The 12,865-nt window shown below is 36.6% G+C and overlaps 1 protein-coding gene across 15 annotated transcripts in view; it reads left to right on the top strand.

The window, feature by feature from the left end:
- Window positions 1–12,865, top strand: part of DLG1 (discs large MAGUK scaffold protein 1) — a 281,505-nt gene that overhangs the window by 188,942 nt on the left and 79,698 nt on the right. For all 15 annotated transcript variants that reach the window (XM_058295595.2, XM_058295596.2, XM_058295597.2 and 12 more), the window contains one exon: window positions 3,347–3,503. In XM_058295595.2, coding sequence (XP_058151578.1) covers window positions 3,347–3,503 — 157 coding nt within the window. The remainder of the gene's footprint in view (window positions 1–3,346; window positions 3,504–12,865) is intronic.

A 12,865-nucleotide genomic window follows, 5' to 3' on the forward strand; every position in this document is an offset into this window, starting at 1 on the left:
GACCTCCCATGTGGGAAGTGGACACTCAACTACTTGAGCCACATCTGCTCCCTCTTTTTTTTTTTTTTTTTACTATGTAATATTAATACTTTAACTGCTTACCTGTGCCTTAGTGCTTTTTTAAAAACATTATCTCCTACAGAGTTCTTATCAATTCTTACATGACTACTGTGCAAACAGCTACTAAATCCTAGCTCGTGTAGTTTTTTTTTCCATTAAGTATCCACACTTCATTTTTTTTTTTAAGATGTATTTTTCATTTCTTTCACTCCCCTTTCCCTCCTGTTATTTGCTCTCTCTGTTCTCCTGTGTCTGCTTGCATTCTTGTCATGTGGCACTGGGAAATTGTATTGCTTTTCTGTTGCATCATCTTGCTGCATCAGTTCTCCATGTGTGCGGCGCCACTCCTGGGCAGGCTGCACTTTTTTTTGCACAGGGTGGCTCTCCTTGTAGGGCACGCTTCTTGTGTATGGGGCACCTGTACGTGGGGGCGCCCTGCGTGGCATGGCACTCCTTGCACACAGCATCACTGCGTGAGCCAGCTCGCCACATAGGTCAGGAGGCCCTGGGTATCGAACCCTGGACCCTCCATATGGTAGGCTGACCCTCTATCAGTTGAGCCACAACTGCTTCCCCACACTTCATTTTCATTACTACTTGGATCATTCTTCGAATTCATATGTCTGAAACCACACTTTTTCCATTAAGTCAGTTTCTGCTTTGGATGACCCTATTTCTTTTCTTTACCAAAGCTTGATGTTTACTTCTTCAGTATACCATATTCATTTAGCTCCTGATTATAGGCTCTTTCTTCTTAATCTGTATTTTTTTCCATTCCTGCATCCTACTTTGCTCATCTCTTGCCTAGAATAATGTATTGGATGTTTAAGTGTTATACAACAGGTCCACCCATTCCCATACTATTCTGTGGAAATCAGGTAGTTGATAACAGGATAAGTTGGTCTTCCTAAAATGGTGTATATTTTATCACGCCCTTTTGATAATCATCCCCCTTTGCCCAGATAAAGTACAAAAATGTTTACCCTACCGTTAGTTCTCTACAGTTTGACCCAAAGCAGTCTTTCTAAGAATATCATCTCATGTTATCAAAAAGAATTTCAACCTACAAACAGTTGATTGTTCTGAGACTCATTTTAATTACGTAATTTGAATATCAGAGTGCATTTTCTTCTGGAAATACTGCTGGATTTCAGCGATATATTATTTGATACATAAAAAAATATAGGATGCATGTGTTTTAGAACATAATAGAAGTCCTACTTCACCATTTAATATATATATAATATATAATTAAGAGAAGGTATGAGTGATATTCACACAATTAGGTCTTTTTTTTTTTTTTTTGGTCTTTATTTTTTTAATATTACATTAAAAAAATATGAGGTCCCCATATACCCCCCACCCCCCTCCCCCCACTCCTCCCCCCATAACAACAACCTCCTCAATCATCATGAGACATTCATTGCATTTGGTGAATACATCTCCGAGCACCTCTGCACCTCATGGTCAGTGGTCCACATCATAGCCCACACTTTCCCATGTTCCACCCAGTGGGCCATGGGAGGACATACAATGTCCGGTAACTGTCCCTGCAGCACCACCCAGGACAATTCCAAGTCCCGAAAACGCCCCCACATTTCATCTCTTCCTCCCATTCCCTACCCCCAGCAACAATTAGGTCTTAATTATCAGCAATTGTGAAACATTATCACAGTTGGAATATGCATTCTGATTTCAGAGATTTTAAATGTGGGGTGGGGGGGTAAAGGTGTATCTTAGAATCAATGAAAAACAGATATGCCTTTATCCCTTGGGTTGGGGGTAAGAGTGGGGATGTGCATCTTAGAATAAAGGAAATACAGTAGCTTCAACCTAATGTTTTAATTATATTAATGTACTGATTATATTAAAACATGTTATTTTACTCTATTTCTTCATTTCCATGTAAAATGTAACTATTATAGTAATATCCTAAGAACTGTTCAGGAAATAATTCTTTAAAATATTAGATTGCCGTAGATGATTTTCAAGTCATTCCTTTTTTACCATATATTTATACATGACTATTATCGATTAAGAATAGTTTTAGCCATTACTGTGTTTTTCAAAATGTTGCCAACACAAGAATGCTTTCTGCTACCACCAAGTACAGTGGTGGTGGTGATGATGGCACAACATTGTGAATGTAATTAACAGCACTGAATTATATGTGTGAATGTGATTTAAAAGGGAAAATTCTAGGTCATATATGTGTTACTAGAGTAAAAATTAAAAAGTACAACAAAGTGAACCCTATTGTAAATGGTGGACTGTAGTTAATAGTACAATTACAAAAATGTTCTTTCATGAATTATAACAAATGTACTGTACTAATGCAAGGTGTTAATAATAGAGTGGTATATGGGGGAAAATACACCCTAATGTAAATTATGGGTAATAGTTAATTTAATAGTACGATTATAATCTTTCATCAAGCACCACACTAATGCATAGTGTTCATAGGGAAGATGTATGAGAATGCTGTATTTTTTACATGATTTTTCTGTAGACCTACAACTTCTCTAAAAAAGTAAATAAAAATTTTTTAAAAAGCACTAATAATAACTTCAGCAAAAAGATATTTAATTATTTCATGAAACAAACACTTTGGAGATGGGCAATTTCAGGGTTGGTGTAGCAGTCCTAGGTCCATAGTATTCTTTTGGTCTTGTCCTTCATAACTGTAATATATCCAAAACAGTAAAAGAATTTTATTATTCATTTGTTTGTGGTTGGTTCATATAGCAAAAACGCTGTCCTTGTTAGAGTCCGTCTTTCTCTGGAAAGTGACCATAAATTTCCCTTCATTATTCTGAGTCCAGAAGAGGCCACATCCTCACTTGAGCAAAGAGAAACGGAATTGCAGTGACTGGGTTAGGTTAGTCATGATTCATCATTCGTGAGCTGGATATAGGGCCTACCTTCCCTAAAGTAAAGGGATATCTGCCTTTCCCAAAACTTAGAAAGAAGTAAAGGCAGTGACTGCTTTGTAGGCAATAAAGTGTCTACAGCATTAGGTGTTCTCATAAGGATATATATTTCTTGAGCAGGCTCTTTATATTGTTTTATTTTGTTTTCATGTTTCTTTATTAATATGGATTTTTAGCTTTCATATAAAATTATTTATTAGGATTTTTCTTTGTGATTTCAAAACCTAATTTCTAGACTTGGAAAGTATCTCTGTTTATAGTTTGATAATGTAAGAAGTGGCAGTCAAGAATTCTCATTGATAGACTATCATGTTTTATATAAAATTGATTTTACTTTTTTTTTTTTTTTTTTAAAGGGAACCTAGAAAAGTTGTTCTTCATCGTGGCTCAACAGGCCTTGGCTTCAACATTGTAGGAGGTGAAGATGGAGAAGGAATATTTATTTCCTTCATATTGGCTGGAGGACCTGCTGATCTTAGCGGAGAACTCCGAAAAGGAGATCGTATTATATCGGTAGGGTGTGTTAAGCAAGATAGTAATATTTTCATTATTTTAATTATGACCTATTAATTATTAGAAATGGGTTTGCTTTTTATCAATATATCAATTATCTTCTTACCATTTTACAATGTAACTCTAGAATTACAGTGTTATCCAAAGAACATGTTCTGCTTGATGGATTTTCTTTTCATGTTTTACTTGTAAGGGGTCAGTTTTTTATAAATGTGCTTGAATTCTCTTGTTTGTCTGCAAGAGTTTGTATATCCCTGTTAACTCAAGCTCAATACTTGTCTAGTACAGATTTTATTTATACTTTAATCTCTTGTCTGCTTGTGCTATTATTAATAGACTTTATTTTATTTTTTTTGGAGCAGTTTCAAGTTTACAGAAAAATTGCCCAGAAAGTACAAAGTTCCCATATAGGCCCTTCTCCCCACACACACCTCTTATTAACATATTAGATTAGTATGGTTAATTTGTTATTGATGAACCGATATTGGTATATTGTTGTTAACTAAATTCCATAGTTTACATAAGAGGTAACTTTCTTAGTTTTATGGGTTTTGCCAAATGTATGTCATATATCCAATATAACAATATCATACTGAATAGTTTCACTGCCCTAAAAATCCCCTATCTCCAACCTAGTGATCCTCCTCCTGAACCCCTGACAACCACTGATCTTTTTACTGTCCCTATAGTTCTGTTTTTTTCAGAATGTCGTGTAGTTGGAATCATATACTACACAGCTTTTTTGTACTATTAATAGTTTCTTTCACTTAACAGTATACATTTAGATTTCTCCATTTCTTTTCGTAGCTTGATAGCTCATTTCTTTTTATCACTGACTTAATACTCTGTTGTATGGAAATACCAGTTTATTATCCATTCACCTATTGAACGATATCTTGCCTACTTCCAATTTTTGGCATATTATGAATAAAGCTGCTATAAACATTTGTATGAAGGTTTTTGTTTGCAAGTATTTAGCTCATTTGAGTTTTGATTTTTGGTAAGCCTATTTATTAAGCCTATATTTAACTTTGTAAGAAACAGCCATGCTGTCTTCCAAAGCAGCTGTACCATTTTGCATTCCCACCAGCAGTGAATGACATTTCTTGTTGCTCCATATCCTGTCCAGCATTTGATATTGACACTGTTTTTGTATTTTAGCCATTCTAATAAGTGTATAATAGCATCTCATTATTGTTTTAATTTGCAGTTCCCTAATGATATATGATGTTGACCCATCTTTTCTTTTTTTTTTTTTTTTTTAAAGATTTATTTTTATTTATTTAATTCCCCTCCCCTCCCCCGGTTGTCTGTTTTCTGTGTCTTTTTGCTGCGTCTTGTTTCTTTGTCCGCTTCTGTTGTCGTCAGCGGCACGGGAAGTGTGGGCGGCGCCATTCCTCGGCAGGCTGCTCCCTCCTTCGCGCTGGGCGGCTCTCCTTATGGGTGCACTCCTTGCGCGTGGGGCTCCCCTACGCGGGGGACACCCCTGTGTGGCACTGCACTCCTTGCGTGCATCAGCACTGCGCATGGGCCAGCTCCACACGGGTCAAGGAGGCCCGGGGCTTGAACCGCGGACCTCCCATGTGGTAGACGGACGCCCTAACCACTGGGCCAAAGTCCGTTTCCCGACCCATCTTTTCATATGCTTATTTTCCATCTGTGTAACTTATTTAGCGAGATGTATATTTGGCTCTTTTGGTCATATTTATGTTGTGTTTTTAAGACTTCTTTGTTTGTGCTGGATACAAGTCCTTTATCATATATGTGTTATGCAAATATTTTCTCCCAGCCTGTGGCTTGTCTTTTCATTCTCTGAACAGTATCTTGCTCAGAGCACAGGTTTTTCATTTCAGTGAAGTTCAGCTTATCAATTTTTTTCTTTCATGAATTGTGCTTTTGGTGATCCAGTTTGAAATAATTTTTGTTAAAGGTGTAAAGTCTGTGTCTAGGTTCTTTTTTTACATGTATATATCCCCTTGTTTTAGTACCTGTTTCGTTAAAAAGACCATCCTTTCTCCATTGAATTACCTTTGCTCCTTTGTGAAAAATCAGTTGACTATATTTGTGTGGATCTATTTTGGGGCTTTTTACTCTGTCCCATTGATATATCTGTCCATTCTTTCTTCAGTACACACTGTCTTGTGTTAATAGCTTTATAGTAAATCTTGAAGTCGGATGGTGTCAGTTTTTTTTTCTTCAGTTTTGTGTTAGCTATACTTGGCTCTTTCACTTTCCCATATAAACTTTAGAATTAGGTTGTAAATATTCACGAAATAACTTGCTGGGATTTCAATTAAGATGGCTATGGATCTACAGATCAAGTTGGATAGAATTACATTTTTGTAGTGTCACTGTCAGTGCTGAAATTATCCAGTCTTTTCATCTGCATTATTTACCTTTCCCCCAGATGCTTTAGCATTTTCATAATTTTATAATAATTATATTAAAGACCATGTCTAATAAATCAAACATTTGGGGTATCTTTCACTTTACATCTATTGATTACTTTCTCTCTTTAACAATTAGTTACTTTTTCTTCCCTCTTTTCTGGTTTTGTAATTTTTAATTATAAACATAACAGAAATAAAATAAATGGTATTTCCTTCAGAATAGGGAATAATTTTTCTTGAATCAAGCTGCTAGACTGAGGAACTATATCACTATGATCTGTAGTGAGCAGGAACTGGATTTTGTTGCAGCTTTAATTTTGTTCAGTTGACACTGCTTGAAGTGATTTAAGACTGGACCAAGACTTCCTTCCTGAGGGGCTTAGAATGGTGAGATTTCCAAGATCTCTTTGTGTTTCACAGTTAAGCCAATGACTTTCAAAACTTTATGTTTTCTGGACTGCTGGTAAGTTCTTTTTGCTCTCTACAACTGCTGCACGATTTCTGTATCCTGGCAGATTTCTCTCTGCTTACTTGCCTCCTAGGGCTTTACCTCAGCTCTCCTGCCCAACTCCCATCTTTTGGCTGAAAGTACAGAGCGCTTGGTGCAAATTTTCACAGATTTTCCTGCCTAGGTTCCTTACTTTTAGTGGGCAGCTGCCTTGTACTTGGGGGGTTTCTGTATCACTCAGTAATGAACCTCTCTCGGTTGTCCTTGCTTAATCCCCAACCTTTAGTGTGTTGCCTCTGAGCACTCAGTGAAGACCCATGGGAAAGATTTGGCAAGTAGATGTAGACTTGCTGTATGTCTGGGGCTTCTCAGAATTTTTAACTGTTGTGCTAGTCCACATTTCTATGCCAAGTTGGGTGAAGATACTGCCAGTTTCTCCCCCAGGTATTCCTCCTCTTCTTCCTACCATTCTACTAAGGATGACTGGTGCCATGGGTATCTTTTCTCCTATGAAGTAGGGCTAATTGCTTTCTAAAGGTTATTTTACTTAGATCTCTTTGAATCCTTAGTTCCCTGATGGGTTATATTTTATTCTAAACTTATCCAGAAAGTTTTGATGATTAGGGTAAGACTCACTGTCTCTTGAGACTTTCTACATTGAAACACTGTGATGATGAGGTGGTACTTCTGACTCTTGGGGAGCCAGTTTTCTGAGACCTTTAAGTTGCCCCAGACATGACTAAAGAAATTGCAGCCTCTGAAGCAGTTTTACTATTCTCCACAGCCTACTTTTGGGAGAGCCAGTCCTGGGTGTTGCTGCTGAATATGTAAGAAGCCTGATGACCACTAATGGGTTTACTTCCAAAGAGACAATCACTGAGAGGGACAGCTGTGGTGCTGGATGATAACTTCTGCTCTTCTGGCATTGGGGCATATGCTAGTGATTAGAAATTAGTAGATAAGCCCAATGGAGCCTTCCTGATTGATAGAAAAATTATATATATTGTTTTGTGTCATGGTTTAATACATGTAAACAAGGGTCAAAACTCTTCCAACCGAAATATTTTGTTGTTTGTAAGTTATAATTTAAAACTTTTTTTCAAGTAGCTGTAGTATGGTGAGGACAGTTTACTGATAAGGAGCAGATTTTTAAAAAATAAATGCTGTTAGACAAATTCGCTTGTTATTTAGAGGAATAAAATGAATTTAGAGCCCCACTTCACACCTTGTATCAAAATAAATTTCAGTTGACTTAGAGTTAGGTGTGAGAACCTCAAATCAAAAATAGATGTTTTTGAAATTGTCCATGTGAGAACACATTATATGGGTCACTCACACTGCTAGAGGGTGTTAGACTGACCATACAACCTGGTTTGACTGGGAATTTCCCAGATTTAACACTGAAAGCCCCATATCTGGAAACCCCTTTAACCTCAGTTATAAAGTGAGCATCCTGGACAGTCCAGGGCAGTTACTAACCCAATGTGAGTTTAAGAACATTCTTAGGTTTGACAGTATGCATAAAAAACCTTAAGTTTTTAAGTGCTTACTTATCGTTATTAAGCCGTTATCTGAAAGCAGTAGGAAAAAGCCTTAGGAGCAAGAGAAAATGTGAGAAAAGATATTTTAAACTAAACAAAACAAAAGAAATTCCAGAACATACACATTTAAGTGCCTCATTAGACAGAATTTAGAAGTGGATTTCAAACTTTACTTTATATCAGGTTCTTCTGGTGAGGCCATTTAAGTTGAAAGTTAGATTCCTGGGTCACATCCCCAAAAATGTCTGATATAGTTGGACTTTGGCAGGATGTGAAAATGAACATTTCTGACAAGTCTCCAGGAGATAGTGATGTTTCTAGTGCTAACACACTTATACACATAAAGAACCGCTGATCCAAAGATGTTGTTATTGATGGACTTAATGATAACCACACATTACTGAGAAAATTCTAAGTTATTTCAGAAAACAGGGAAATAAATAATAGGTTTCATATAAGTTTTCTTTGAATTATTAAATTTGATTGAAGAAAGAGGCTTTAAAATAAAAATTATTACAAATATGGTGGGAAGTGGGTATAGCTCAGTGGTTGAGTGTCTGTTTCCCATGTATGAGATGTCCCGGGTTCAATCCCCAGTACCACCTTAAAAAAAAAAAAAAAAAAGATTTACAAATATGGAACCCACAGTTAACATTTTAAAATATTAAAATACACATACAAACATGAAATGATGGTCCATCCAGAGTAACAATATAAAAATCCAAAAAACATCAACACCAGACTTTGACTATACAGGACAAAGACTTAAATGATCTTTAGTATGCTTAAGGAGATAAAACACAGAGAAAGAACTAAAGCAAATCAGGAAAACAGTGAATGAACAATAGGCAAATATGAATAAGGAGATAGAAATTTTTAAAAGGAGACCAAACAGAAACTCTGGAGTTGCAAAACACAATAACTAAATGAAGAATTTCCTAGAGCGTTTCAAAAGCAGATTGGGACTGGCAGAAAAACAAATTAGTACACTTGAAGACAAGATAATTGAAACAAGTCAAGTTGAGCAGAATGAATAAAGAATTTTAAAAAGTGACAGCCTAAGAGACTTGTGGAACACCATCAAGCATGACAATATATATAGGAGAAGAAAGAAGCAGAAGGAATATTAAAGAAATAATGGTGGAAAACATCCCAAATTTAAACAAAAGACTTGAATGTGCACATTCAAGAAGCCCAACAAACTGCAAAAAGAAAAATCTTGAAGAGGAATATATCCAGAAGACAGGTATTAATCAAAATGTTGAATGCCAAGGACAAGAAGAGTGTTCTGAAAACTGCGAGAGAAAAGCAACATGTTATTTTCAAGGGAGTCCCAATAAAATTAAGTGCCAATTTGCAAGAAGGCAGCCGGTCAAAATACTTAAAAGTACTGAATGAAAATAATTGCCAAACAAGAATTTTATATCCAGCAAGACTTTCTTTGAAAAATAAAGGTGAGAATATGACATCCCCAGGTAAACAAAAGCTGAGGAAGTTTGTCACAATTTGACTTGCCCTACAAATAAAGGGGAGTTCTTCAGACTGAAAGGAAAGGACTCTCAACATTGACTCACAGCAGCATAAAAGAAATAAGGACCTCTGGTAAAGGTAACCTCATCCTATAGGTAATTATAAATGCCAGTATCATTAATCGTATTGTATGGTGTGTAACTCCACTTCTTATTTCCTAGAGGTACTAAAAATGCAAATACATAAAAAGTAATGATTAGTCTATGGTTTCGGACATGTGCAAAGATATGAATGGTAACAAGTACAAAAATGATAATGGGACAGGGAAGTATAGTAACAGTGAATATATATATATGCAATTGAAGTTAAGTTGGTATGAAATCAAACATGATTGTTATAGATTTATAATGTTAAATTTTGGCCCCATGATAATTACAAAGAAAATACATGCAGAAAGAAATGAGAAGGGTCTCAAAATGGTACAGTACATAAAAGTCAGGAGCAGATGTGGATCAGGCAGTTGAGTGCATGCCTTCTGCCATGTGAGAGATTCCAGATTCACTTCCCAGTGCCTCCTAAATTAAAAACAGACAACAAGCAAACAAATAAACAAAAAAGAACAAAAATAATGAGCAGGCAACAAGTGCAAACAATAAGCAAAAACAATTAGCAAAACAGACAAAGAAGCCTTCTCAGGGGGGAGAATCAAATAAATAAGAAGCCAAGCATTACCGGAAGAACTGGAGAAGAAAAAAGGTAAAAAATTTAAAAAGACCAAGTAGCAAAATAGCAGAAGAAAGTCCTGCATTATCATTAGTGACGTTAAATGTAAATGTATTAAACTCTCCAGTTGAAAGGCACAGAATGGAAGAAAGAATTTTAAAAATATGCCCCAAATATATATTGCTTACAAGAGACTCACTTTAAATTCAAAGACACAAGTAGGATGAGAGTAAAAAGATGGGAAAAAATGTACCATGCAAATAGTAAACAAAAGAGGCCTGATACTTAAATATCAGATAAAATAGACTTTAAGTAAAAAAATGTTGATGGACAAAGAAAGTCACTATCATGTACTGATAAAAAGTCAGTTCAAGAAGAAGATAGAACAGTTACAAATACGTGTGTACCTAATATCAGAGCCCCCAAGATATATAAAGCATATATTGCCAAATTCGAAGGGAGAAATAGGCGGTTCTGTGTTAATAGTAGGAGATATTAATATACCACTTTCTATAATGTGTAAAACATCTAGATGGAAGATCAATAAAGAAATAGAAGACCTGAACTATACTCTAAACCAGCTAGACCTAAATGAGTTATATATAGTAGAACACTTCGTCCATCAGAATGCATATTCTTCTGTATGCACATGGATCATTCTCCAGGATAGGCCATGTATTAGGTCACAAAATAAGTCTCAAAATAAATTTAAAAATATTGAAAACATACACTCTATCTTCTCCAACCCCAGTGGAATAAAACTAGATGTCAATAACAAGGGGAGAGCTGGAAAATTCCACAAATATGTGGAAAATAAACAACATACTCATAACCAATTGGTGAAACAAGAAATCACAAGGGAAATTGGGGCATATCTTGAGGTGAGTGAAAATGAAAACACAACCTGCCAAAATGTTTGGAATGCAGCAAAGGCAGTCCTCAGAGGGAAATTTACAGCTCTCAGTGTTTATTTGAAAAAGAAAAAAGATCTTAAATCACTGACCTAACCTCACAACTGGAGAATCTTTGGAAAGAAGAACAAACTTAGCCAAAGCTAACTGAAGAAATGAAATAACAAAGATTAGAACAGAGATCAATGAAATAGAGAATTAAGGGAGTCAATAAAATCAAAAGTTGGTTCTTGGCAGCAGACTTGGCCCAGTGGTTAGGGCATCTGTCTACCACATGGGAGGTCTGCGTTTCAAACCCCGGGCTTCCTTGACTCATATGGAGCTGGCCCATGTGCAGTGCTGATGTGCGCAAGGAGTCCTATGCCACGCAGGGGTGTCCCCGCGTAGGGGCGCCCCACGCGCAAGGAGTGCGCCCTGTAAGAAGAGCCGCCCAGCGCAAAAGAAAGTGCAGCCTGCCCAGGAATGGCGCCACCCACACTTCCCGTGCCGCTGATGACAACAGAAGTGGACAAGAAATAAGACGCAGCAAACAGACACCAAGAACAGACAACCAGGGGAAGGGGGGGAAATTAAATAAATGAATAAATCTTTTAAAAAATTAAAAAAAAATAAAAAGGGAAGCAGATTTGGCTCAATGGATAGAGTGTCCGCCTTCCACATGGGAGGTCCAGGGTTCAAACCCAGGGCCTCCTGACCCATGTGGTGAGCTGGCCCACACGCAGTGCTGATGTGTCCAAGGAGTGCTGTGCCACACAGGGGTGTCCCCTACAAAGGAGAGCCCCACACACAAGGAGTGAACCTGGTAAGGAGAGTGCCCCGCGCGAAGAAAGTACAGTCTGCCTAGGAATGCCAGCCGCATACACAGAGAGATGATGCAACCAAAAGAGACACAGATTCCCAGTGCTGCTGACAAGAATACAAGCAGACACAGAAGAACACACAGAGAGCAGACAACTGGGGGGAGAGAAATAAATAAAACATAAATCTTTTTTTTTAATGACTATAAAAGGATACTGTGAAAAACTGTAATGCCAACAAACCTAAATGAAATGGACAAATTCTTAGAAATCAACCACAATGACTCAATAAGAAATAAAAGATCTCAACAAATGAATAACTAGTAAAGTAATTGAACCAAAATTTCCCAAAAAAAGAAAATACTGTGACCAGGTGGTTTCACAGGGGAATTTTACCAATATTCCAGAATACTATCAATCCTGTTCAAAGTCTTCCAAAAGATTGAAGAGGGAAGACTCCCTAATTCATTCTATGAAGCCAGCATCGCCATCATACCAATCCAGATAAAGATACCACAAGAAAAGAAAACTATAGACCAATATCCTTTATGAATATAGATGGAAAAATTCTCACCAAAATCTTTGCACCTAAATTCAACAGCACATTAAAAAATTATACACCATGAACAAATGGCATTTATCCCAGGTATGCGAGGATGGTTCAACATAAGAAAATCAATTAATGTAATACATGACATTAACAAAACGAAGGGAAAAACCACATGATTATCTCAGTTGATGCAGAAAAAGCAGTTGACAAAATCTAGCACCCTGTCTTGATAAAAACACTTAGGAAACTAAGAATAGAATGAAACTTCCTTAACATGATAAAGGGTATATATGAAAAACCCACAATTAACCTCCTACTCAATGGAGAAGACTAAAAGCTTTCCCTCTGAAATCAGGAACATGACAAGGATGCCCACTTTTACCATTTGTATTCAAAATATAAGAACTACTTCAAGTCAACAACAAAAAGACAACACAATTTTTAAAATTGGCAGAAGACTTAATAGACATTTTCCCATAGACATTATACAAATGGCCATATGAAAAGACACACATGTAACACATATGTACAT

The sequence above is a fragment of the Dasypus novemcinctus genome, chromosome 4 (assembly GCF_030445035.2).
Source record: "Dasypus novemcinctus isolate mDasNov1 chromosome 4, mDasNov1.1.hap2, whole genome shotgun sequence".
NCBI classification, from domain to species: domain Eukaryota; kingdom Metazoa; phylum Chordata; class Mammalia; order Cingulata; family Dasypodidae; genus Dasypus; species Dasypus novemcinctus.